Source organism: Nycticebus coucang, chromosome 12, assembly GCF_027406575.1.
Source record: "Nycticebus coucang isolate mNycCou1 chromosome 12, mNycCou1.pri, whole genome shotgun sequence".
NCBI lineage: Eukaryota > Metazoa > Chordata > Mammalia > Primates > Lorisidae > Nycticebus > Nycticebus coucang.
Genome location: NC_069791.1, coordinates 31928035 through 31952984, shown reverse-complemented (window position 1 = coordinate 31952984; position 24950 = coordinate 31928035). Strand labels below are relative to the sequence as shown.

The 24950-nt window shown below is 34.5% G+C and overlaps 1 protein-coding gene across 4 annotated transcripts in view; it reads left to right on the top strand.

Moving 5' to 3' along the window:
• CCDC91 (coiled-coil domain containing 91) overlaps window positions 1–24950 on the top strand; it is a 355649-nt gene that overhangs the window by 64311 nt on the left and 266388 nt on the right. For 3 of the 4 annotated variants that reach the window (XM_053556723.1, XM_053556721.1, XM_053556722.1), the window contains exons 2-3: window positions 13503–13546; window positions 15714–15792. In XM_053556723.1, coding sequence (XP_053412698.1) covers window positions 13517–13546; window positions 15714–15792 — 109 coding nt within the window. In that variant the 5' untranslated portion in view covers window positions 13503–13516. The remainder of the gene's footprint in view (window positions 1–13502; window positions 13547–15713; window positions 15793–24950) is intronic. The other variant, XM_053556724.1, reaches the window with a different exon arrangement.

Sequence of the window (24950 nt, the reverse complement as noted above, 5' to 3'; positions counted from 1 at the left end):
CATCCTTATCTGGTTCCAGGTTTGAGTGGGATTGCTTTGAGTGCTACATCATTCAATATGATATTGGCTGTCAGTTAACTGTGGTAGCCTCTATCAGCTTAAGGAATGTCCCATCTAAGCCTATTTTCTTGAGTGTTTTTATTATGAAATGATGCTGTATATTGTCAGAAATCTTTTTTGTATCAATTGAAAAAATCATACGCTGTTTGTTTTTGATTCTATTTATGTGGTGTATTATATTTATAAATTTGCATATATTGAACGAACCTTGTATGTCTGGGATAAAACCCACTTGATTATCTCATCTGATTATAGTGTATAAACTTTTTAATGTGTTGTAGTATTCTGTATGCTAATATCTTGTTGAATATTTTTGCATCTATATTCATTAGTGATATTGGTCTATAGTTTTCTTTTTTTGGTGGGTCTTTTCCTCTTTTGGGGATCAGGCTGATATTTGCTTCATAGAATGTGTTGGGGAGGATTCCTCTATATTTTGGAAAAGTTTATGCATTATGGGAACTAGTTCCTTGTAGAAGATTAAAAATTACACTTACTACAACAGCCACCAATCTCATAACTCATCTAGGAAATACTGAGAACAAGACAATTTCCTGGCAAGCCTGGAAATCTCTTGTGACTTGGAAGGCAAGCCACCAAGTAACTCAGTAATCCTAGAGGAGCAAAATTCAATCCTGTAGTAGTAAGGCTGATGTTAAACAATAAGCTTTTTATGGCAGTTCCTTGAAGGATTAGTGGAGAAAAATTGCATGTAGTCTTTTTGGACATTATTTCCTTAAGTATATACTTAAGGAAATGGCACCTTTGGCACCTCTTGGCACCTTTGGAGATCATTTCCTTGAGCACATACTCTCTTGGCACCTATGAGATCATTTCCTTGAGCATGCAGCCCTTGCATGTCTTTTGCTTAGTAATCTTTCCACCCATTATGTATCTTTTCAATAAAAGGACTCTGTGAGAAGTGCTCAGTGCTTTCTCTGCACCTATTGGAAGCCCACCTCTTGCAGCTTGTGCTCTCAATTCATGACCCACGTGATCATTTATGTGGTCGTGAGAGTTCCTCTTTGAAGGTTTGATACAATTCTGGTATGAAACCATCTAGTCCAGGGCTTTTGTTTTTTGGGAGATTTTGTATAATTGATGCTATTTCAGTACTTGATATTTGCCTGTTCAAGACTTCTAAATCTTCCTGGCTGAGTTTTGAGAGGTATTGTGCTTCCAGATATTGGTCCATCTCCTCCACATTTTCATATTTCTGGGAATAGAGTTTTTTTGTAGTAATTGTTGAGAGTCTTTTGTATTTCTGTGGCATCTGTTGTTATTTCTCCTTTATGATTTCTGATTATAGTTATTAGAGATTTTATTTTTCTGTTTCTGGTTAGTCTACCCAAGGGTTTATCAATTTTATTAGTCTTTTCAAAGAACCATCTTTTTGTTTCACTGATCTTCTGAATAATTCTTTTGTTTTCAGTTTCATTTAGTTCTGCTCTAATTTTGGTTATTTCTTTTCTTCTGCTGGGTTTGGGATTAGATTGTTCTTCCTTTTCTAGTTGCTTGAGGTAGCCCATTAGGTTGTTGACTTGCTCTCTTTCTGTTTTCCTGATGAAGACATCTAATGATATAAATTTCCCGCTAAGGACTGCCTTTGGAGTACCCCACAGGTTTTTTTTTTGTTTTTTTTTTTGTAGAGACAGAGTCTCACTTTATGGCCCTCGGTAGAGTGCCGTGGCCTCACACAGCTCACAGCAACCTCCAACTCCTGGGCCTAAGCGATTCTCTTGCCTCAGCCTCCCAAGTAGCTGGGACTACAGGCGCCCGCCACAACGCCCGGCTATTTTTCAGTTGCAGTTTGGCCGGGGCTGGGTCTGAACCCGCCACCCTCGGTACATGGGGCCGGCGCCCTACCGACTGAGCCATAGGTGCCGCCCACCCCACAGGTTTTGATAATTTGTGGTTTCATTATTGTTTTGCTCAAGAAATCTAATCATCTTCTTGATCTCATCTGTGACCCAGCTATCATTCTGCATATGATTATTTCGTTTCCATTATTTTATTTGAGTATGAAAATTTCTGTTGCTGCTGGGTTCAACTTTTATTCCATGATGGTCTGAGAAGATACAGGGGATAATTTCTATACTTTTGAATTTGTCGAGGTTAGACTTATGACCTAAGACATCAGTTTGGGAAAATGGTCTGTGGGCTGATGAGAAGAATGTGTATTTGTATTTGTTAGGGTAAAGTGTTCTATAAGTCTGTTAAGGCCATTTGTTCCAGGATCCTGTTTAAGTCCATTATGTCTTTGTTTAGTTTCCGGTTGGAGGATCTGTCCAGTACTGCCAATGGGGTGTTAAAATCTCCAACTATTATAGTTGATAACAATATTATATCATATTGTTCAGATCACTTAGGGTTTGTTTCATATATCAAGGAGCATTCAGATAGGGTGCATAGATGTTAACTAATGAAATCTCTTCATATTGTGTGTTTCTCTTGACTAGTGTGGTGTGTTCATCTTTATCTTTCATTATTTTTGTTGGTTTGAATCCAATTGTATCTACATGTGGTGAAACCCCAGCTTTTTTCTGCTTTCAATTTGCCTGCAATACTGTTGCCCATCCCTTCACTCTGAGTCTTATTTTATCCTTTGAGGTAAGGTGAATTTCTTGTAGGCAACAGATATCTGTCTTTGTTTTTGTCGGTCAGTCTATTCCTTGTTAAAGGAGAGTTCAAACCATTCACGTTAATTGAGGGAATTGATAGATGTGGCAGAGTTTTGATCATCTTGTTTTCCAGAAGTCTGGAGCTTAATTTTATGCCTCTCACCATTGTGGAAGCTAGGCTTTGTCCTTTAATTTCTGGATAGGTTTACTTTGGTGTTGTACCTTCCTATTGATTGTTATGAAAAATGGGTCTGAGTATGTCATGTAGAGCTGGTCTAGTAATGGCAAATTTCCTCAGCATATGGATGTCAGTGAAGTATTTGATTTCTTCATCACAAATGAAAACTTAGTTTAGCAGGGTATAGAATTCTGGGGTGCCATAATGTCTTGGAGCAGAGAATTTGTGCCTTTGGGATCATCCTCTTCTTCTTCAGTAATCCCTATAATTCAGATGTTTGATTTCTTGGAATGATCCCATAATTGCCTCAGGGAATATTCTGTTCTTTTTCTCCATTTTTTTGCCTCTTTGAATGCTTGGGATAGTTCAAAAGTCTCTTTATCTGAGATTCTTTCTTCATGCTGATCCACTCTATTTCTGAGGGACTCTACTGCGTTTTGAAGCTCCTTATATACCTTTTTCAATTTCTTAAGCTCTGCTATATTTTTCCTCATTATGTCCATATCCTTGGTGACTTTGTCTTTGAATTTATTAATTTTTTGAGACAACTTATGAACTATTTTTTGGTTCTCTGTTTCCATCTTTTCCTTCAATCCAATTATTTGCCATCCATATTCTAAATTATTTTTCTGACATTTCAGCAGTTTCTTTGTGGATGGAATTTTCTAATATATTTTCTTTGACATCCCCAGGAGGTGTTGATCTGCTCTAATTTTTCATGTTGCCAGAGTTCTGCTGTTGATTCCTCCTCATGAGTATTTTACAGCTTCTTCCTTTTTTCCTCTTTTTAAATGTTAGTTATACTCTTTTAGTTGAATTGATAGATTGTCCTTGATGAGTCTACTCCTCACTTTTGCAGTGCCACCACCACACTAACAAAGGCAGAGAAGTGGTCAATCCGCAGCTCCAGACAGTGTTTCTCGTGTGGCAAGTATCAATAGACAGTCCAGGCCTAGCGTTCCAGTCAAAGTTGCTATGCCAGCACAGGCTCTGCCCATCAAATCAAGCTCACTAGGCTGCCTAGCTGATAGTGGTGGCCCAGAGTTCAGGAGAGATACTTATGCGTTAGGCACCATCCAGCCGATTAAGCGCTGAGCACTGCAGCTCTGTCAACAGTGTAGGCCCAAAGTTCAGACAAAGTCTGATGATTGTATACTTGAAGAGAATGGAAAGTAGCGATGTATTTTCTTTTAAAAGGGTGGTTCTCAACCTTCCTAATGCTGAGAACTGAAGTTCCTGTGGGTTGCAACCCACAAGTTGAGAACCACTGTTTTAAGATGTAGGCATTTAGGCTCCTATCTTAATATGAGTAGAGCTGTTTTAGTGCTAGCAAATTGATCTTCTACTGCCTGAGCTCCAATGTACTTTTCTTGGAAAAATAAGACGACGCAAGAAGTCTTGTGGGAACTATTAGCAACTCATTCACTTTCATTCATTTATTTATTTCAAACGCATTGGTTAAGAAATATTCTATGAGCCCTTACTATTGCTGGGAACTGTTCTGTTTAAGATGCTAGGGTGTAAAAAAGAATAACAAATGGTCCCAGTACTACCTCCAAATTTCTTGTGGAAATTTAGGTACACAAATAATTTCCTTAAACTGATAAGCCTAAAGTTCTGATTTTGTATGTTCAGATTCTTCCAATTATCTCAGGCTTAATGGCTATTTTTTAGCCAAGGACTCTGTGTGTGTGTTTGTATTTCCTTTGTTCTGTTTCCTCCTTCCAATTTATGTTTGCCCACAGGAGTCAGAAAAAAACCAATTACTTGTTTCTATTGCTTCTAAGAAGCAGGGTCAAATGGAAAAATATTGTTGAAACTATGAAGATGTTGATTAGCAAGTAGTTTTCCAGGTGGGATAGAGATTGATTCACATAAATATTATATGGACAATGTTAACTTGCAGGGCACGTTATGATGATTGAATAGTCTGAATGATCCCATGGCACTTAATTTTTTGAAGCTGGTTACTTCAATGTCTTTTTCTCTGTTAGGGTTTTTTATGTGTGTAGGGTGGCTGGTTTTGAGTAACTGGTGTCTAGAGATACAGTGATACATTTTGTTTAAATTCTTGTAATATGGGAAAATGTTATAATGGAGACTACTATTATGAAATTTTTTTTATTCATTGGATAAATGCTAATTTAAAGCATTTATGCCTCCTTTTATGATTACTTTTTATAAAGAGACACTTTCTTTGAAGTTTTTTCAGAGTATTTAGATGGAAATAATAAGTAGTTGGCTAATCATGCCATAATGTTTCTTGTGTTCATAGTTTAAAGTTGTAAAAGGGTTGCTGTGATATATCATAATCTCCTATGCTCTCCCTTCTTTTCCAGACTCCCTATTTCTGCCTTCTAGAAGCAAGATATTTAACACACATAGTTAATACTTTCAGTGTTTACCAGTGATTTTCAAAATAACCTGTTTTTCTTAGTACTTTTTGATTTTCTAATTTCAGATCCTTTGGCTTTCTATTAGTAATCTGGAAGTAATCTATTAGTCTTTCACTGCACCCCATTTGCCCCCAGCCCCCATGTTCTTTCTCTTATATTCTTAATATGGCTGTATTATAATTTTGGTTCAATTAGTTATTCACCATTCACATTATTATGACTAGGTAAATACTATTTATAGCTGAAAAATATAATATACAATGTTCATGTTTTCTTTATAATATATGGGTTGCTCTCTGTTTTCATTTGGTTAGTTCTCTAATCACTAATTCAACCCTAAATTTCCCCCCAGTTGTTTAAAAAGTTATACTCGTTATTCTAAGGCCTAATTTCATTTGCTTGAATACATCTCCTAGGAGCTTTCTGTCTGCACTAATCTAGACTGGTTGCTAAGTATTCTTGGTACATAGATATTGTTGGACCTCAGTTCACCTGTATTCTGGGAGAATTCTCTTTGTTTTTTACATTAGTTGGATCTCTTATTTTCTAATCCCATGCCATCCTTCTTGTATTATTCTCTTGTTTTTTTCTGTAGGTTTTTCATAAAGAGTTTGAGAAATCAAAATTGTTTTGAGACGTCTTTACAAGTGTGACTAATGACTTTATTCTTCCCTCAAATTAATTATGTGTAGATTTGGCTATTTATATAGAATTCTATATTTGTAATTCATAATCCCTCAGAATTTAAAAGCATTGCTTCTTTGTTTTTCACTTTCTAGTGATGCTCTGATGTAGTCTGATGCCATTATATTTTTGATGTTTTGTATGAAACCTATTGTATTTGTCTGGAAGCTTGTAGGGTTTTCTCTTTGTCTCTGCTGTGCTTTAGTGTGGGTTTTTTCTTCTTCTGTTTTCTTGGATACTTAAAGGGGCCATTAAATCTGGAAATAATATCCTTTAGTTGTAGAAAATTTTCTTGAATTATATGGTTGATGATTTTTTTCACTTTTGTTTTTTATGTTCTTTCTTTCTAGAACTAATCATTAGATACTGCGCATCCTGGACCAGATCTTGTAATTTTTCTTATATTTTCATTCTGATTTTCCAGTTTTTCTTTATACTTGTCTTTTAAAATGAGGTTTCCTTAACTTTATTTTCCACCCTGTAGTTTTTCATTTCTGTAATAATTTTTTTTTATTTCTAAGACTTCTTTGTTGTTGTTCATCCCTTTCTCCCTACCCAAATTAGGGTATCCTATTCTTATTACATGCGTGAATTATCTTTTGTTATTCATTCTCTGAAGATATCACAGTTTGGATTTTTTTTTTGTTGATTTTCTCTCTTGGGTAGTCTCCATTTCTTTCATACTTTTTTATTTTGTTTGGGTCTGTTTCTAATATTTGATGCTTTCTTTATATCTTTTTTTTATTGTTTGGGATTCATTGAGGGTACAAAGAATTAGGCTACACTGATTGCAATTGTTAGGTAAAGTCGCTCTTGTAATTGTGTCCCACCCCCAAGAGGGGTGCCTTATACTGTGATCCCCCATCTCCCTCTCTCCTCCCCTTTTCCTATCCTTCATTCCCCTACCCTCCACCTTGTATTAGATCATCTGCTGCCTTCATATTAGAGTTGAGTACATTAGATTCTTGTGATGCTTTACTAAGAAGAATGTGTTCCACCTCCATCCAGGTTAATACAAAAGATGTAAAATCTCCATCTTTTTTAATGGCTGAATAGTATTACATGGTATACATATACCATAGCTTGTTAATCCATTCTTGGGTTGTGGGCATTCAGGTTGTTTCCACATTTTGGCGAGTGTAAATTGAGCTGTGATAATCAGACTAGCGCAAATGTCCTTATGTTAAAAGGATATTTTTTCTTCTGGGTAGATGCCTAATAATGTGTTTGCAGGATCAAATGGGAGGTCTAATTTAAGTTCTTTTATGATTCTCCATATTTCCTTCCAAAAAGGTTGTATAATTTTACAGTCCCACCCTCAGTGTAAAAGTATTTCCTTATCTCCACATTCACATTCGCATCTGCAGCTTTGAGACTTTGTGATGTGGGCAGTTCTTTCTGGGGTTAGATGATATCTCAGGATGGTTTTTATTTGCATTTCTCTGATGATCAGGGATGATGAGCATTTTTTCAAATGTTTGTTAGCCATTGGTTTGTCTTCATCAGAGAAGGTTCTATTCATGTCTCTTGCCCAGAGGAGCAGTAGATGGAATTGTTTACTCTTTTTCTGCTGATTAATTTGAGTTTACTCTTTTTCTGCTGATTAATTTGAGTTCTCTGAAGATTCTAGTTATCAATCTTTGGTCAGATTGACACCCAGCAAATATCTTTTCCCATTCTGAACATTGCCTTTTTGCTTTATTTGTTGTGTCCTTAGCTGTGCAGAAGCTTTTCAGCCTAATTAAGTCCCATTTGTTAATTTTTGTTGTTGTTGCAATGGCTGCTGGAGTCTTTGTAATAAAATCTTTGCCAGTCCAACATCATCAAGAGTTTTCTCCATACTTTCTTCTAAGATTTTCATTGTTTCGTGTCTTATATTTAAGTCTCTTATCCATCTTGAGTCAGTTTTTGTAAGAGATGAAAAGTGTGGGTCGTCTTTTTCATGTGGTTTTCCAGTTCTCCCAGCACCATTTGTTGTATAGGGATTTTTTCCCCCGATTGTATGCCTTTGGTTTATCAAAGATTAGATGGCAAGCAGAGACTGGTTTCATCTCTTGGTTTTCTATTCTGTTCTATACATCTTATGTCTCTATTTTTGTGCCAATACCATGCTGTTTTGATTACTTTGGACTTATAATATAGCCTGAAGTCTAGTAGGGTGATAACCTCTGACTTTTTTTTTTTTTTTTCCTAAAAATAGCCTTAGCTGTATAGGTTTTTTTCTGGTTCCATACAAAATGAAGTACTATTTTTTCTTTATATGTTTGTAAGAGTGAAGCAAACATTTAAATAATGCTTAAAATATGTCATATGTTGCTTTTAGCGTTTCATCTATTTTAACATGTTGAATCCTTATAATGACCTTAGGAGTTAATTGCTATGATTATTATTATTATTTTTCCTAATTGACAGGTGTGGAAACTGAGGTACAAAATGTTTAAGTCATGTGCCTAATGTAACACAGTAAGTGGAAGTGCTGGCTTTTTAATTGAGGCAATCCCTTTAACATTTACACTATTTTGCTTCTTACTAAAATCAAGAATTAATTGGAAATTCTGTGCATGTGGGTGGAGTTTGTCAAAGTAGTATTTTGTGAGTCAGCGGTTTCTTTGGGTGGGGGTCAGAGCTATTTCTTTGTGAAACTTCTGATGAGTCTCCCCCCCCCCCATGGGTTGATGAGATTCATCAAAGAAGAATCTGCTGTTCTTCTGAGTAGACTTTTAAGTCCAGCTTAAAACTGGCATTTTGTTTGCTGAGTGGAAGAGGACTGAGGTTACTGGTCTGAGGTAACTGAGGTTACTGATACAATACAACTTTGACATAGTTTACCTATTTTGGTATCATCCAGTCCGTAGATGCTCTCTGGTTTACCCTATCCAGGGGCGGGTGGGGGGAAACTCTAGTCATCTGCTGTGGTGATTGCACATTGCCCAATTGTGCAGATTCTGGAAGAGGTCCTGGGATATATTTGTGAGTCTTATTTTGAGTCTCACCATGTCCTAGGTTTTCAGTGCTGCCCACTGCTAAGTCTTTTATGCATTCTATGATGTCCACATGATGGAGCCTTATTTTCTTCTTGATTCATCTTCCTTTTATTTGCTTTTAAATTTCTTGCAGTTTTCTTATTTCATATTCTCTTTAACCTCATTTTATGCAGAAACCAACTATCAAAATAAATCTGCACTATGTTAGAGAAAGACTTTGGGTAAAGACTTGAATAAAATGGAAGTTCTTACTTTATCATTTAAAATTTTCTTTTAGGTCTGTTGAAATCTATCTTAAATGTCTTCTCTTACCTGAAGCATTTCATGATGCTTCCAGGTGGTTGTATCACCTTCTGAAAATTATTACACCTTGGAAATATTTTCTTCTCTCTTAAGGATCTTTCATGTCTCATTTGAATTTACATGCTTTTCTTACATTCTGCCCTCCCACATTAGCTTGTAATTTTTTGAGGACCTTGTCTACTATCTTCTACAGAGTTCCTCAGTAAAAGTTTGTTACATTGTGTTGTGTATATATTTTGCTCTTTTGTTTTTCTTGAAAAACACTTCCTTGTAATATATTAAATATTAAATATAATAAAGTAGGGAATTAAGACAATAAAGCAACAAAAGATTAAATTTAGATATGTCTTTAAATTGTTAAACTTAGATATTTTGATAACTTTCAGTGTAGATTCCTAATCATTAAAAAGTACCTGTGGCTCAGTGGGTGAGGTGCCAGCCAGAACTTGGCCAAACTACAATAAAAAAAATAGCCCGGTGTTGTCGCTGGTGCCTGTAGTCTCAGCTACTTGGGAGGCTGAGACAAGAGAATCACCTAAGCCCAGGAATTGGAGGTTGCTGTGAGCTGTGTGACGCCATGGCACTCTACCGAGGGCGATAAAGTAAGACTTTGTCTCTACAAAAAAAAAAAAGTATATGTCTTTCCTTTGCCATGACACAAAAGAATAAATGTTAACGTCTGTTAATTTTTTGCCTGGTTCATGATTCTATAACTTTGGTGACAGATATATTTGGTATTTGTACATTTTTTCTCTCTATCGGTGATTTTTTTTTTATGTGAGAAAATATACATAACATTTATCATTTTAACTATTTTTAAGTGTAAAGTTCCATGGCATACTTTTATGCCACTTCTGCCATCCATCTCCAGAACATATTTCATTGTCCCAAACTGAAACTCCACACCCATTTTATTTTTCTTGTATAGAATTCTGACTATGTGTGAAGTTTTGGATTGTTTCTTTTATTCCTTATAATAGCTTTATTTATCTTGTTTTTATTTAAAATAATTAATGGAATACTAGTGTTTTTGTTATGTGTATACCCTATATAATTATAATCAAGGCTCTTGGTGTGCCTATCCCTTTACCAGTAGGTAAGTTTTTATCCCACATTTCCCCTCCTAGCCACTCCCCATTATTTAGTTTTTCATGTCCTTTATATTGATTTGTGCTTGTGTGTACTCATCATTTATCTCCCACTTACTAGTGAGAGAATATGGCTAGTGAGAGCATATGGCATTTGGTTTATAGTCACTAGATACTTCACTTGGAATAATGGTCTCCAGGGCCATCCAAGTTGCTACAAATGACATTATCTTACTCATTTTTGTGGCTGAGAAATACTCTGTGCTATTCACATACCGCATTGACTTTTATCTACTTATAAATCGATGGGCATTCAGGTTGATTCCATGTCTTTGTAATTGTGCATTGTGGTGTGATAAACATTTGAGGACAGGTGGCTTTTTGAAAAAATGACTTCATTTCCTTTGAGTAAATACCCAGTAGTGGGATAGGTGAGATAGCTGGAATGAATGGTAGGTCTACATTTATTAATTTGAAGAATCTCCATATTATTTTCTTTTGAGGTTATACTAATTTTCAGGCTCACCAACAGTGTGTAAGTGTTCCTTTTTCTCTGTGTCCATGCCACCGTCTGTTGTTTTTTTGACTTTTTCATAATGGCCATTCTGATAGGGGTAAGGTGATCAATTGTAGTTTTAATGTGCATTTCCCTGATTATTAGTGACATTGAACATTTTTCATATATATATATTTGCCATGTGTCTGTCTTCTTTTGTAAAACTTCTGTTTAGGTCTTTGTTTTTTTTTTTTTTTAGTAGAGACTTTGTTCACTTTTTGCTTTTTTTTTTTCTTGATGAATTGTTCTTCTTTGTAGACTCTGGATATTAGTCTTTTGTAGAGCTTTTTTGTAGAGCTAAATCAGTATGTAAGAAACTGATGGTATTTGATTCATTACCATAGGCAAACAAGCTGAAATGATAGGCATGGGCATTTTTTTGTTTGTTTTCAAGTTTTCTGCACCTTACAAATAATTTATTGGGAAATGACTGATGAAAACATATAAAAATATTACTCTAAAAATTCTTTCTTTTGGATCCATACTGTTTGAATATAATGTGTGTTGATGCTAAAAATATTTTCTATTATCCCTTGAGATTCATGGGATACATAAAAGACAAACTTGGTTTTTATAGTTTGACTTGGTTAATTCTCAGTATTCATATTCTTATTTTATAATTTCTTAATGAAAAATGTAATCACATATAAATTTCTGTTTATTTACAACACAAAATTAATGTAAATGCCATTTTAAACTAAACATCATCAAAAGTTTCCAAAAGTTTGGTTGATATTTTTTAAGTGCTATGTGTGGACTACTTGCTTAGTTTTAATTTTTACATCTTTTCAAAAAATTTCATTAGATTGCTAAGTTACAAGCAATGATGATAGTACTGTTTTCATATTCTGATTAATTTAGTGCCCTTTCATTTTGTGATGTATGTTTGTCTTCTTTAGCTTTTTAGTGTCAGTACCTACTAAGTTTCTGTAAAAGGAAATTTGCTTTGCCTATTAAAACAAAAATCTTTGAGATTAATGTTTTTTATTATTAATTTTTTAACAACTTTTGAGTTTTTTTTTTTTAAAGCGTTAGTATTCATTCAGTGAGAAGGCACAACATGGCTAAAATGGCTACTTAAAAGCAAATGACCTTAAAAAATGCATTTAGGATTTTTGCTTAACTTATGGTTTAATTTGTGTAGCTGTTTATTTTAGAAATGTGAGAATAGGGCGCCAGCCTCATATACCAGAGGTGGCAGGTTCAAACCTGGCCCTGGCCAAAAACTGTAAAAAAAAGAAAAAAAAAAATAGAAATGTGAGAGTATTGTTTTCTTGTAAGCAAGTCCATTTTGTATTACTGGTTCAATGAAACTGTGATATCTGGTTATATCCATTTTTAAAAGATAGAAAAAGAAACCAGTTTTTATTGACCAGAGTTATCACTTGAAGCTATTGATTCACAAATATAGGTTCTAAATCATAGATTCAGAAACAATCTATTCAAAAATTTATTTTTCATTTTAATGTATGCCACCCATTACTTATTTTATCTTTTTGGGGTTTATAGCTCTTTCATACTTTGTTAGGTAAAGCTTATTCTTTTCCTGAAGTCTAGCCCCTAAAGGTTTTATACTTCCATTTTTATGATATACATTTAGGACAAAAGAAAGCATGCATTATCCTATTGCTTGTCTTTTTTACATACTTTAAGAGTAAGGAAGAATGGAATTCTGGGTATTAGTTTATGTTTTTCTCATCCCTAGTCTCCCGTGAACACCTGACTTGATTTATCACGATCAGCCTAGTAACTTGCTCCACATTTTTCCAAAAGTGCAAAGCAGTTTCAGCTAAAAATACACAGATCAAAATGCTCCAAAAGCTGTGGCCACAGCTCAAAAATGCTGATCAAGTTTGAAAATCTAAATCAGCCTCGGCCATGAAACCGAGGGAAGAACCTTTGTGGTGTGGGACAGATTTCCAAAAATTCACCACAGTCCTGTTCTTAGCTGGAGTTTGTGCTGATGTTGCCAGACAACTGAGGAATAGATGCAAAAAGCAGGAAGCATTATTGAATTGAGCCCTAGTGCCAATTTGGGAAAAGCAAATTAAAATGTAAAAGAATATTTTTCCACTCCTGGCATCTCCACATAAAATGGCAAAATACATGGTTGCTGAAAAAGTTACAGAAATTGCCAATTTTGCCAAAAAGTAAAAGCTGATTACTAGTTTTGTGTTAAAAAATGCATAAATAGGGCGGCGCCTGTGGCTCAGTGAGTAGGGCGCCGGCCCCATATGCCGAGGGTGGCGGGTTCAAACCTCAGCCCCGGCCAAACTGCAACCAAAAAATAGCCGGGTGTTGTGGCGGGCGCCTGTAGTCCCAGCTACTCCGGAGGCCTGAGGCAAGAGAATCGCTTAAGCCCAGGAGTTGGAGGTTGCTGTGAGCCGTGTGACGCCACGGCACTCTACCCGAGGGCGGTACAGTGAGACTCTGTCTCTACAAAAAAAAAAAAAAAAAAAAAAAAAAAATGCATAAATAGTTAAAAAGCTTTTTTAAAACACAAATGAAATAGTTTAATTTATAAGTCAAAATACATATATATACACACACACACAAATACATTTAAGTTGGAGAAGTATTTTGACATAAATATGTTTGTGGGCTTGTTTCAATATCTTTTGATATTTTTCAGGTGCCACTTGAAGAATGGATGATGATGATTTTGGTGGTTTTGAGGTATGCCCTATTGTTTATATCAGTTTGTTTTAACTTTATGGTACTATAATGGAGTAAACTATTTTGCAAATGTATTATTTTTCATTGTCATTTATGATCTTTTTCTTATCATATTGGATATAATTCTTGATTAAAGAATGAAATCAAGGAAAATTTAAAAATATCCCCTCTGAAAGTTAAAATAGATTTTTTATTATTAAACATTGGGTCTTGCCCAAAGGAGTGGTTTAAATTGAGGTAATTAAATGTTATCAGTGGAAGCATTTTGAAAATTGTCAGCAGATGATATGCTAGGATGTATGTCTATTAGGAAATACTTTGAGATGAAGGATGAAGATTGAAGATGCTGTGATGTATGCTTATTCCTGTAATGAGTTAATTTAGTATGCTAAGTACATGGTCTCTTGGTTTATAAAGCTAATTAGTATGGTTGTATTGTTATCTTACTTTCTCAGGTTTAGTTGGATACTTTTTAAGTGGAAATTGTCAGCTAAAGAAGCACTGTCTTTTCCTTAATCCTTTTCAATGTGTTCTCATTTTATTGAAATAGTTTATAACCTAGTTATTTTTATGGAGCCAGTATAGTTTTGCAGGAAAATCTCTGGATTAGGAGTCAGGATGCCTGAGCTCAAGTCCTGGAACTATTATTAAGTGAAATTGATGATTTTTTTTTTCCCCTAAAAGACTATCACCTAGATTAGATTTGGTAAAAATGGAATTATAAAAATTAGGGAGTATAATTAATGACATTGGTGAGGGAAATAAACTGTAACATACGTATTCTGTGTTCTGAATTTCATGAAAGAATGGTGTGAGTTTCTTTAGGTTTTGTGATCTTGTTCTCTGTTGTTGATCTTTAATACCTGCCAGTTTGGAATATGGATATACCTTTTTTTCTGTGTCTCTTCTGAAAGTGGTTTTCGTTTAGCACATTATTATGTTTCCTGCATTTTGTTTACTGTTTTGGGTTTTGCTGGGTTATTGAATCTATGTTACTGAAATGTAACTTTTAAAATTCTGTTAAAATTTCTTCTATTTTGAGGAAAATATAGGTTGAAGATATCATCTGACTTAGCTTATTATTTGGACTTTATTGGTCATTTGAAGATTATAATCTAACATGGTCTCCTTTATTTAAACATGCTTATTTTATTAGAAAAAGATGCAGTGGATAGTGCTTCTTTCAGTAATAATTATACTTCTGTTCTCTTCAATATTATATAAGGACAGTGTCAATCAACACTGCAATTTAATTGTAGTTTTAGGTTTTTTTCTTTCTATACATGTACTTATTTTTCATACTTTGTAGAGAGTATCTTCTGTGTTCTGTGTTACTTAACGCCTGTGGCAGATTGCCCCATTTAACTTCTCCTTGGCTGACAACTCAATGAAGAGTTCAAATTGAAATTCTGGCTCAATTTTCAGTAATAATTTTGCTGTGACCTGAGCACTTTACAGACAGAAAACTCTGCACTCCTACCCACAAACTCAACATTGAGTAATTGTTCGGAAATAGGATGGTTTGCTGATTGAAAATGTCAGCTTTAGGAATTCTTTTAATGTAGGAATTCTCTACTAGTAAGTCCAACAAGTAGATTATTCAAGAAGATAGGTGAATCTTATTTATTTAGATTAATCTCTAGGTCTTATGCTAATTAATTAAAATATTTTGGGTCTAGATTTTTAACAAAAAAATATTTTCCTTATGGGCGGTGCCTGTGGTTCAAAGGAGTAGGGTGCTGGCCCCATATGCTGGAGGTGGCGGGTTCAAACCTAGCCCCGGCCAAGGACTGCAAAAAAAAAAAAAAAAAAAAAATTTCCTTATGTAGAGAGGTAGATGTAGTGAGTTAAATTTAGAATACTTAAGTATGAAAATCACAAGTGAAAACGTGGTTAAGGATATATAAAATATAAAGTCTTATTGGAAGGAGATTTATTTGAATAAGTAACAAGAATTTTTACTTTGAAGATAGTAAGGCATGGTACTGGAGGTAAAGAGTTATGGTGGGGTGGTAGCAGTGAAGACTGAAAAGCAATTGGGTGTTTAAAGGTAATTTGAAACTGTGTGGTATATCACAGAATATGTATTTGTAGAACTTGGATGCTTTCTCACTTAAATAGCATTACTACTTTTCAGATCTAAAATAATCTTACCTTTGCTTTTTAGGCTGCAGAAACTTTTGATGGTGGAAATGGTGATGCTCAAACAACATCTCCTGCTATTCCTTGGGCTGCCTTTCCTACAGGTATTAGTATACCGTAACTAAGACTTTTTTTATTCATTTAATACTTTTTGCCTGTTCTTTGAAAGCCTGTTTCTTAACTTTATCACTTGGCCTTCTCTAATCTGAGAAATGCAATGACTGAGATTTACTCTTGAATCTAGGATTTTTAAAAATAGCAAATTATGAACTGTCTAACAAATTTTACAATAATGGCTTGAGCTTGATTCTAAAAATGATATGAATGTTAAATGATATTAAAGTACAATTTATATTTTCTAATTTATCTTAATTTTAGGAAGGTGAAGTGCCAAATAACTTTAGGTTGTATAATTCATCAATTAGACTCCCTTTTGTGCATTCTGAAAATAATTTATCATCTCCATTCATTTAAATTTATAAATTTTTTAAATAAAATCATTCAAAAGTGTTAAAAATTAAATTTGCTATCTAAGAAATTAAATATAAAAATAAATTCCATTACTGACAGATATTTCTTGGAAGACCTAATATTAATTAACCAATGTTAACATTCATGTCTAAAGCATATTTTGAGCTTGCTAGACTTTTCTGTCAATCATTTTAAAGTCAGGAGTAGAAGATGAAAGTACCTTTCTTCAAAAGTTCTGCCTAGCTAGTCCTAGATTAGTAGAGTTATTCATCCTACAATTATTTATCCAGTGCTTCTTACACATTAGGCACTACGGGGAAATAAAGATGTACAGAACATAGTCCATAATCTAGAAGTTCTTTACTTCAAGGATAGATAGGACAAGCATATACCTATTTGTAATATGAAGCAGATTTTTTTATTTGAGAAGAATGATGATTTTGTTATCCATTCATTTAGCAAATGGTTATTTCATTACTGGTATGAGTCAAGTAGTGCATATATAAAGCTTGGCATATATATTGTTGATCTGAACTTTGAAGGATGCGTATGATTTGAACAAGCAAATATGGGAGAATAGGGAAAGATTTTGAAGGGAGAAAATAAATGGAACAAAAGTGCAAATGGCAGAAAGGGGATCATTAGGATGCTCATTGTTGTGTGGGAACTTTCTATATGTAGTTCCTTTCCTAAAAATTCTCTCTCTTACATTTTTGCTGTCACTCTTTCCCACAGTTACCATACTAACTACTGTATTAGTAATGTTTTATTTCTTGCTTTAGTATTCAGTTTTTGGGGATACCTTCCCAGTTCCTCTCTTGCCAACATGCACCTATTGTCTGACTTTCCTGTTAGATCGTAAGCTCTGTGATATTAGACACTATGTCTGCTTGTCTTGATATTGTATCTTAAATGCTGAGCGTAGTATGTAGCTGATAGCTAGATATTAACAAATATTTATGTAATGAATAATTGAAAATGAATGAGTGAATTTGTAACTGAATGAATGACTAGATTAGGATGGCAATGGCAATGCCTAAGAAGAGTTGGGAACATGTTTTCATAATGGCTCTGGATTTTAAGTGTGCTGTCACATATTTAATAATGGAAGGTAGGCATTGCAGCTATACTCTTGCCATTATTATGGATGGCAAAATAATGATTTTAAAAGAACTTATAGTGTAATCCAGGCAAACATGTTTAGGGATGAAGTATGGTTTTTCAGATTCTGTTTCAGTTTTTTTTCAGTAACTCAGATTTTTGTAAAAAGTATCAGCAGGGCTGTCTGACTTAGTGGATGAGGCAGTGAAAGAAGGGTCAGAATTGATTTTTAAGGTTTCAAGTCTCAATCTTGAAAGAATGGTGTTACTATGGACAGAAATAGAAATGTGAGAGTCGGGTCTTAATGAATTTGTTTTAAATAATGTGTGTTTAAGGTGCCTAGAACTCAGGAGAAAGGTTTCCCATTGATAACGACAGTTTAAGTTGTAGGAGATCCCTGGGAGAAAACAGTATGGAGGTTAGGGTTGAGCAGATTAATTTGGATGTCTGTAGTTAGGGAACAGGAAGGGTAAAAGAGATAGGTCTGAGAGGTTAGGGAAGAGTAGGCTAATGATGTAACATAGAAATCAAAAGTACAAAATGTCAAAGACTCTATCCTTGCTGATGTCCAAGACTGTAGGGAGGTAGTAAGATTGGAGGCTGAGGAAAAACCCCACAGATGGCCATTGGTGGCCTTGAGGAGGTGGTTTCAATAGATTGTAAGTTGAGGCCAAATTGCACTTCTTTGCTTTAGTGAAAGCAGAAACAGAATCTGGTTTTTTATAGTAAATTGTCTTAGTGTGCTAAAGGCTTATATGTTGTAGGCAAATCATGTAGTTCCTGTTCTCGCAGTGATCATTTTGTGTGTGTAGGTCACATCTGTGCACATCTGTGTATTAGTGGTCATGTCCTCAAAGCCTAATGAAATTTGAATTAAATAAAAAACCTTCTCCTACACATATCATCTCTCCCTCACTACCTCACTAAAAGCAGGTCTGAAGAAAGTACTCTTTATCAGTTTCCTTAAGGACTTGCAGAAATGGAGAAAAACAAACCTGGCTAAGGGCTAAAGCTAAAGATATGGTTTGTGTTTGCTCAGTCAAAGTGATCTTTTTCCTTTGCTGTAACAGATAGTTTGTCTTCCTCTAGCTGCTGAAGAACTCATTTAGGTAGCTAGAGTTTGTGTAGGCAAAAGTGATATGAACAACCTAATTAGACAACAAATTAATCGTTTCCAAACTAAAGACCAGAAATAGGAACCCTTAAGACGGTGGTTCTCAACCTTCTTAATGCTCCGGCCCTTTAATACAGTTCCTGTGGGTTGCAACCCACAGGTTGAGAACTGCTGCCTTAAGAGATCTAAGGCAGATTCTTTTCAGCATTAGAAAAGACTAATTTTCTCCCTTTTTTGGGTCTGTGCCTATACCTATAGCCCAGCTGTCTATAATCTATCTATATGGAAAATACTGAGAGAGATGGATATTAACTATAGCTTTTACCATAGCTTAAAATCTAAGAAGATAACTCAGAAACATTTGGTTTAAGTTTTCGATATATTTGGGGAGAAATAGAAATCTTCATTCTTAGGGTTAGGATAAAGGATTTTGTTAAGAGTATAGTAGTCTTAGTAGTATGCCTCGGGATTATTTCTTCAGGACTGACAGTTAGTTGGAGTCATAATAGCACCTGGGATAATTAATGGATCTCTCCAAGTGTCTGTTTGTAACCTTGAATTTGTCAGTGGGTCAAGTTACCTAAAAACATACCTCTCACTTGTAGATTAGCATCATTTACGTGGTAAACCCTTTCAAATGCTAGTGTATATGCAATGCTGATGATGAAATTAATAATTGCCAGTCAGAATAAATGAAATGTGGCTGGCTCTTTACACAACTATTATCTCTAGGCTTATATATCATTAAGGTATGATATCTAACCTCTACAGTCAATGTTTATACCTCCGTTTATCATAGAAAGTGGAGAATGTAAATAAGAAATGAATGAATATTATTAATCTCTTTTCCCATTGCTTTTACTGTCCAAAATCATGTGGAAAGTATTACTTTATTTCAGTGACAGCTGCTGAAGGAGAAGAATTGCCTTTGTTCAAGCATTTTCCTCTCTATTTCATTGGTTCACCCACTAGATTGCCCTCCGTGGCTATTCTGTTTGAAGCCTGTGAGCCAAACTGTGATCTACATGGTGTTCTTAAACAATGTCTCTTCCTAAGGGTTGCCATTGCTCCTGATTCTCCTGTCTGCTTACTTGAGTCTTATTTTGCTTTCCAGACAAGTTGTAAAGCTTTCACTACATTTGTTCTGTGTCTCATTAACTGTTACTTCTGAGTTACTGTTATTTTATTTCTATACCACTTAGTGCTTAGCTATGCTAATTTGTATTGTTACAGATTGTGGTAAAACACATAGCAACATAAAATTTACTTAAATGTTTTTGAGTGTAAAGTTTAGGATTGTACTATATGTTGTAAAACTGAAACCCTGTACTCACTAAACAACACTCTCCATTTCCTCCTCCCCCCAGTCCCTGGCAACCACCATCCTACATTGTCTCTTTATGAATTCAACTATTCTAGATACCTCATATGTGTAGAATCATACAGTATTAATCTTCTTGTGACTATCTTATTAAACTGTTTAACTTAGGATAATGTCCTTAAAATTTATCCATGTTGTAGTATGTGTCAGAATTTCCTTCTTTCTTCTTTATTTATTTTTGAGACAAGAGTCTCATTTTGTCGCCCTTGGTAGAGTGCCATGGTGTCATAGCTCATAGTAAGCTCAAACTCTCTTGAGCTCAAGAGATTCCCTTGCTTCAGCCTCCCGAGTAGCTGGGACTACAGGCACCTGCCACAACGCCAGACTATTTTTATAGGTGGGGTCTTGCTCAGGCTGGTCTCGAACTTGTGACCCCAGACAGTCCCCTTGCCTCGGCCTCCCAGAGTGCTAGGATTATAGGTGTGAGCCACCTCACCCAGCCCAGAATTTCCTTCTTTTTAAAGCCTGAATGCTATAAGATTTTCTATGTATAGACCATGTTTTGTTTAACCATTCATCTTTTGACCATCACTTGGGTTGTTGCCACCTTTGTTGTAAATAGTACTTCTGTGAACTTTGATTTGTGATTTGTTTTTTTAGTATCATTTTATCAGTACGACTTCCAAATCTCTGTCTATTTTGTTTGAAGCTTGGGAGAGCACACACGGTATTTTAAATCTTTTCAATCCTAAGTGTCTAGCATAGAATTGTACCTTGTTGCTAATTAATTTTCTTGATGACTAGTAGAGCATACTTACTTTCAGTTAACTTTTTTCCATTATTTTGAGTTCTGTGGGGATAATAGTTTGTCAATCATAAGTTGAAAGAAGGCAAACCTAAATTTCCTTCAAAAACATATTAATCTTGGAAATCTTAGATATTAAAAATTATTCACAGATTCCTAAGGAGTTATTTTTTTTCTAGGGCTCAGTTAACTTTCCTGATCATTCTCAATTCAGTCACAGGAAGCAGAAATGACGATTAACAAGAGTAGTCAGGGATTTTCTGAAAGAAAGAACAGCTGTATTGGTCTTTTGTGTAGCATGTAAGAAAGTTTTTGAGTTTGCTACTCATAGCAATGTATTTTATAGAAAAGGATCTTTTTATTTTTGGATAAGAAATCCCTTGCTTTTTGAAATTGTTCCCACCCAATTAACTGTCTTTTCTAAATGTCTGTGTGGCTCCTAGTGTTCTACTTTTTAGGAAACTAAGAGCAAAGACTTTTCAAAATGAATGGCTGTCTTCTGATACATACACACATACCCATGCATTTAAATGCAAATGTGTGTATTTGTGTGTGTGTGTGTGCGCACGTGTGTGTATGTATCTACCAGAACTTAGGTATATGGATATATAAATATATGAGGTCTGGACAGCTCTCATTTATAGCTTTATATTCTAATGTCTTCCCTTTTCCCTACTTTTATCTTCTAATGCATGTTCTCTACTTATACTGTTTTGAAAGGATTGCATCTTTACTTGATCTTACAAATCTTAGTTTGGTGTCAGTATTTTTTTTTGATTATATTTTCTGGTTGCAGCTGATTAAAATTTCAGAATTCATGGAATTTCTTTAATTTTTTTGCCCATTTGTTAATTCACTCATTTATCATGTATTTGAATATGTGTTGTGTATCAGACACTAAATGCCGTGTGCTTTGGGCCTTATTCCATTTCATTGATGCCATATGAAAGTTGTCATCCCATAGGACAGGATGTTTCATAAAGTATGTGGTTAATAGTGGATTAGCAAACACTTTAACGAGTAACTTTAGTTTCACATCTTTGATAGAAGTTACATGAAAAGAATATTAGGTCAGAAAGTGTTGTCATGGAGCTATCAACAAAAGGAAGAAGTTGGGAAAAAGTATTGTCATGTTGCCATTTTGTACAATGTGGGTGGTATTAGAGGCAATGACTGTTGCTTCTTACTTTTAACCATATCAATATAAATTGTCTAGAAGGCAAGGTGGGGGGCAACACCTTGAATACTATCCTTTCTAATATGTTTCTGAGTTTGTTGTAGCACTGCACAGACCACATTACAATGCCTTGACCATCAAAGGGAAAAACTAGAAATCCAGATAGATGCTTTAATCCAAATTAGCTCCTTCAAAACAGCTTAGATAGAGGACAAACTAAACTGTCTGTCATAAGTCGACCCTTGAGAAGGAATAATGGGAATTGAACCAGCAGATGTTGAACCAAATAACTTAGATGTGGTTCACTTTGCGTGTGGAGCTATTTGCATACAAAGCCAAGAGGAAAGTTCAAACATTTTTCTCAAGACTTTGGCAGAGAACAACATGGAAGACAGATGCCTTTTTGATTTTATGGTTCAGTTTTTCCATTCTCCATTCCCCTGTCCAGGAAAACCTAGGACAACGAATTGGTCATTTTATTAATATCCCATTACTCTCCTTGCTAACCCTGTTTTTCCAGCAGAATCTGTGTTGTACATCTTTGATAGTTCAGTAACTGAGTCCACAAATTTTTGTTTGAGGAAAAATTGTTTCAGTATTTTTCTTCGGATTAATCTGTGGTTTGTACATAGTAATAATAAACATTTATCAAATTCATTGGTCGGATCTATATTTGAGGTAAAATGTGAAAGTGACTCTTTACAGTCCCATACATGCATTATAATAGGCAGTATGGATAATGTTTTAATATTTCCATCCTTTCTATTTTGTACCTACATTAGGCATTTTTGTTGTAGGACACAAACCAGATTTCTGTTTTACTGCATTAATTTCCTAGTATCTTTACACAGATGATGATGGCGGCAATGATTATTTTTGATTATTATTATTTTATTATTCTGTGGTCCCTGGTAGATTGCAGTGGCTTCGTTGTAGCTCACAGCAACCTCAAACTCTCAGGCCTAAATGATCATCCTGCTTCACCCTCCCCAGTAGCTGTAACTATAGGTATGTGTCATGATGCCCAGCTAATTTTTCTATTTTTAGTAGAGACAGGGTGTTACTCTGCTCAGGCTGATCTTGAACTCCTGAGCTCAAGCATTCTGCTCAGCTTCCCAGAGTACTAGCGGAGTGCTAGGTGTGCCACTGTGCCAGCTACACAGATTGACTGAACGGGAGATTGCCACGTATCTTCTTTTTGCTACTTCCTGTATTTTCTTTTTACCTTCCAGGTTATTTACTTACCTTCTTTTACTCCAGAGTCAGTTTTTTAAAATGATACTTAAGATGGTATTTTCCATAAAGCTGTAAATTATTACTATACATATGAATATTAGTCTTGATGTGAGTTTTTAGTAATTTATGGAACTTTGTGTAATGCATAAAATAGGGAATATACTAGTGATATTTGTGATGACTTTGGACATTAAGTAATAATAGTGTGGTTTAGAGTCAAATATGTCTGACTGTGGACTGAAGAATATTAGCTTTGTCTTCAACTTACTGTGTAACTTCTCTGTAACTCGTTAGTGAATCTATAAATTGAAGGATTATCTAAGTATTTCTCTAGCATTTGAGCTCTGAATTTATTTATTTTTAATTTTGTTCTCTGGTTACAGTATCTGTAATAAGAGTGGCTTCCGTTAGCAGAATCATGTTGCCTGTTTTTAATAGACTGAGACAGTACTAACCTCGTAAATTATATTTATTCTAAAAACATAGCTGTAAACCTGGTACACACATCTTATGTGAAAAATTACAATACTTAAGAGAAACTTGGTCATTTTATATACATATTTATTATCATTTACTGTATTATATTGTTTTTTCTTGTATTATCTTACGGTATCATCTTTGTTCTGTCTGATTCTGAATTTGCTTTTTTAAAAGAGTGTGGTGTGCTTTTTAGGATCTTTTAGAATGTGTTTAAGGAAAAATAGTTTGAAAACAGGGTGATTTGGGGATTTTCCCATGTTAGTTAAACATGAGCCTTTGGCAGCAAGTATTTTTTCTATAATTTTAATATAATGCCCTGATTCTTTATCATTGTAATCCTAAATTAACAAAAATAAAAGGCTGTATTTGGCTCAGTAACAGTAGGTATCATTGGCTAGCATTCTCATAACAAAATATACATTTCTATTTAGCTGTTCATTTTGAATTACATTTCTTTGGTTTCAGAAAATATACTTTTTATAGTTTCAACAGACAGGTAGGCCCATGCATACTTATATATGGTACAAAGTCATGAAAGTAAAGGGAAATAGTACAGAATACAAACAACGAAAATGTTTCTTTTATTATAGTTTTCTAGTCTCACTTCTGATACAACTGTTAATAATAGTTTTTTAGTTTCTTTTGTAAATTTCCAGAGATCTTCTGGAATATGAAAATATGTACTGTCCTTTTTATATAGATGACAGTATATTTTATATGGACATACTAATACCTTTGCTTTGTTTCCCCCTTAATAACGTGGAGAACTTTCTGCAGAAGTACTCATAGGTCTTCCAAATTTATTTTTGTGGTTGCATAGTACTCTTTTTCATGGATGTACCATTATATTCATGTTACCAGTTATTTTTCCTTTAATTTCTTGCTGTTACAAACAGTGCTATAGTGAATATTCGTATATGTATTTTCAGCAAAACTGTTTTAATTAGGATGATAATTTATATTGTTAATGTGATTTGAAAGATTATTTAAAATTAACAAATAGTTTATTAATTTTACTAATATAAGTGTAGAGCAAAACTTGCTCTTTCACGCTGAATATTGTCAAATTTCCTATTTAAAGTCACCCAGGAGAAAACATTGGCCATATTGAAGGAGGTGATAATTTTATGTGTACTTCGAAAATAAAGTCCTCTTTAGCTGACCATGGGAAATTAGTAGTTGTGTGGTAGTTTGAAATGCTCTTTAGTTATTACATTGTAGTTTTTTAATGTGAAAAATAACATTCATTAAAATATTGTTTATAGTAACTCCCACTAGAAACAACCCAGATTTTCATCAGTAGTACAGAGTTTAATATTTTTTGTTATATTTCTATAATAGAGCACTATATACCTGGAAAATTAACAAACTACAGCTACATATAACACCATGGAAGAACCTCATGAACATATACAGTATACTTGTCCTCACAGCACTTTTAAGAGGTCAATAAGAGGTCTCAACTGACAGAATGTTATATAATATTGGATTTTGTATTATCAGATCCTTCACCCAATCTGTGAAGCACAAAATGTTAGCCTGCTTCCCCTTAGGGTT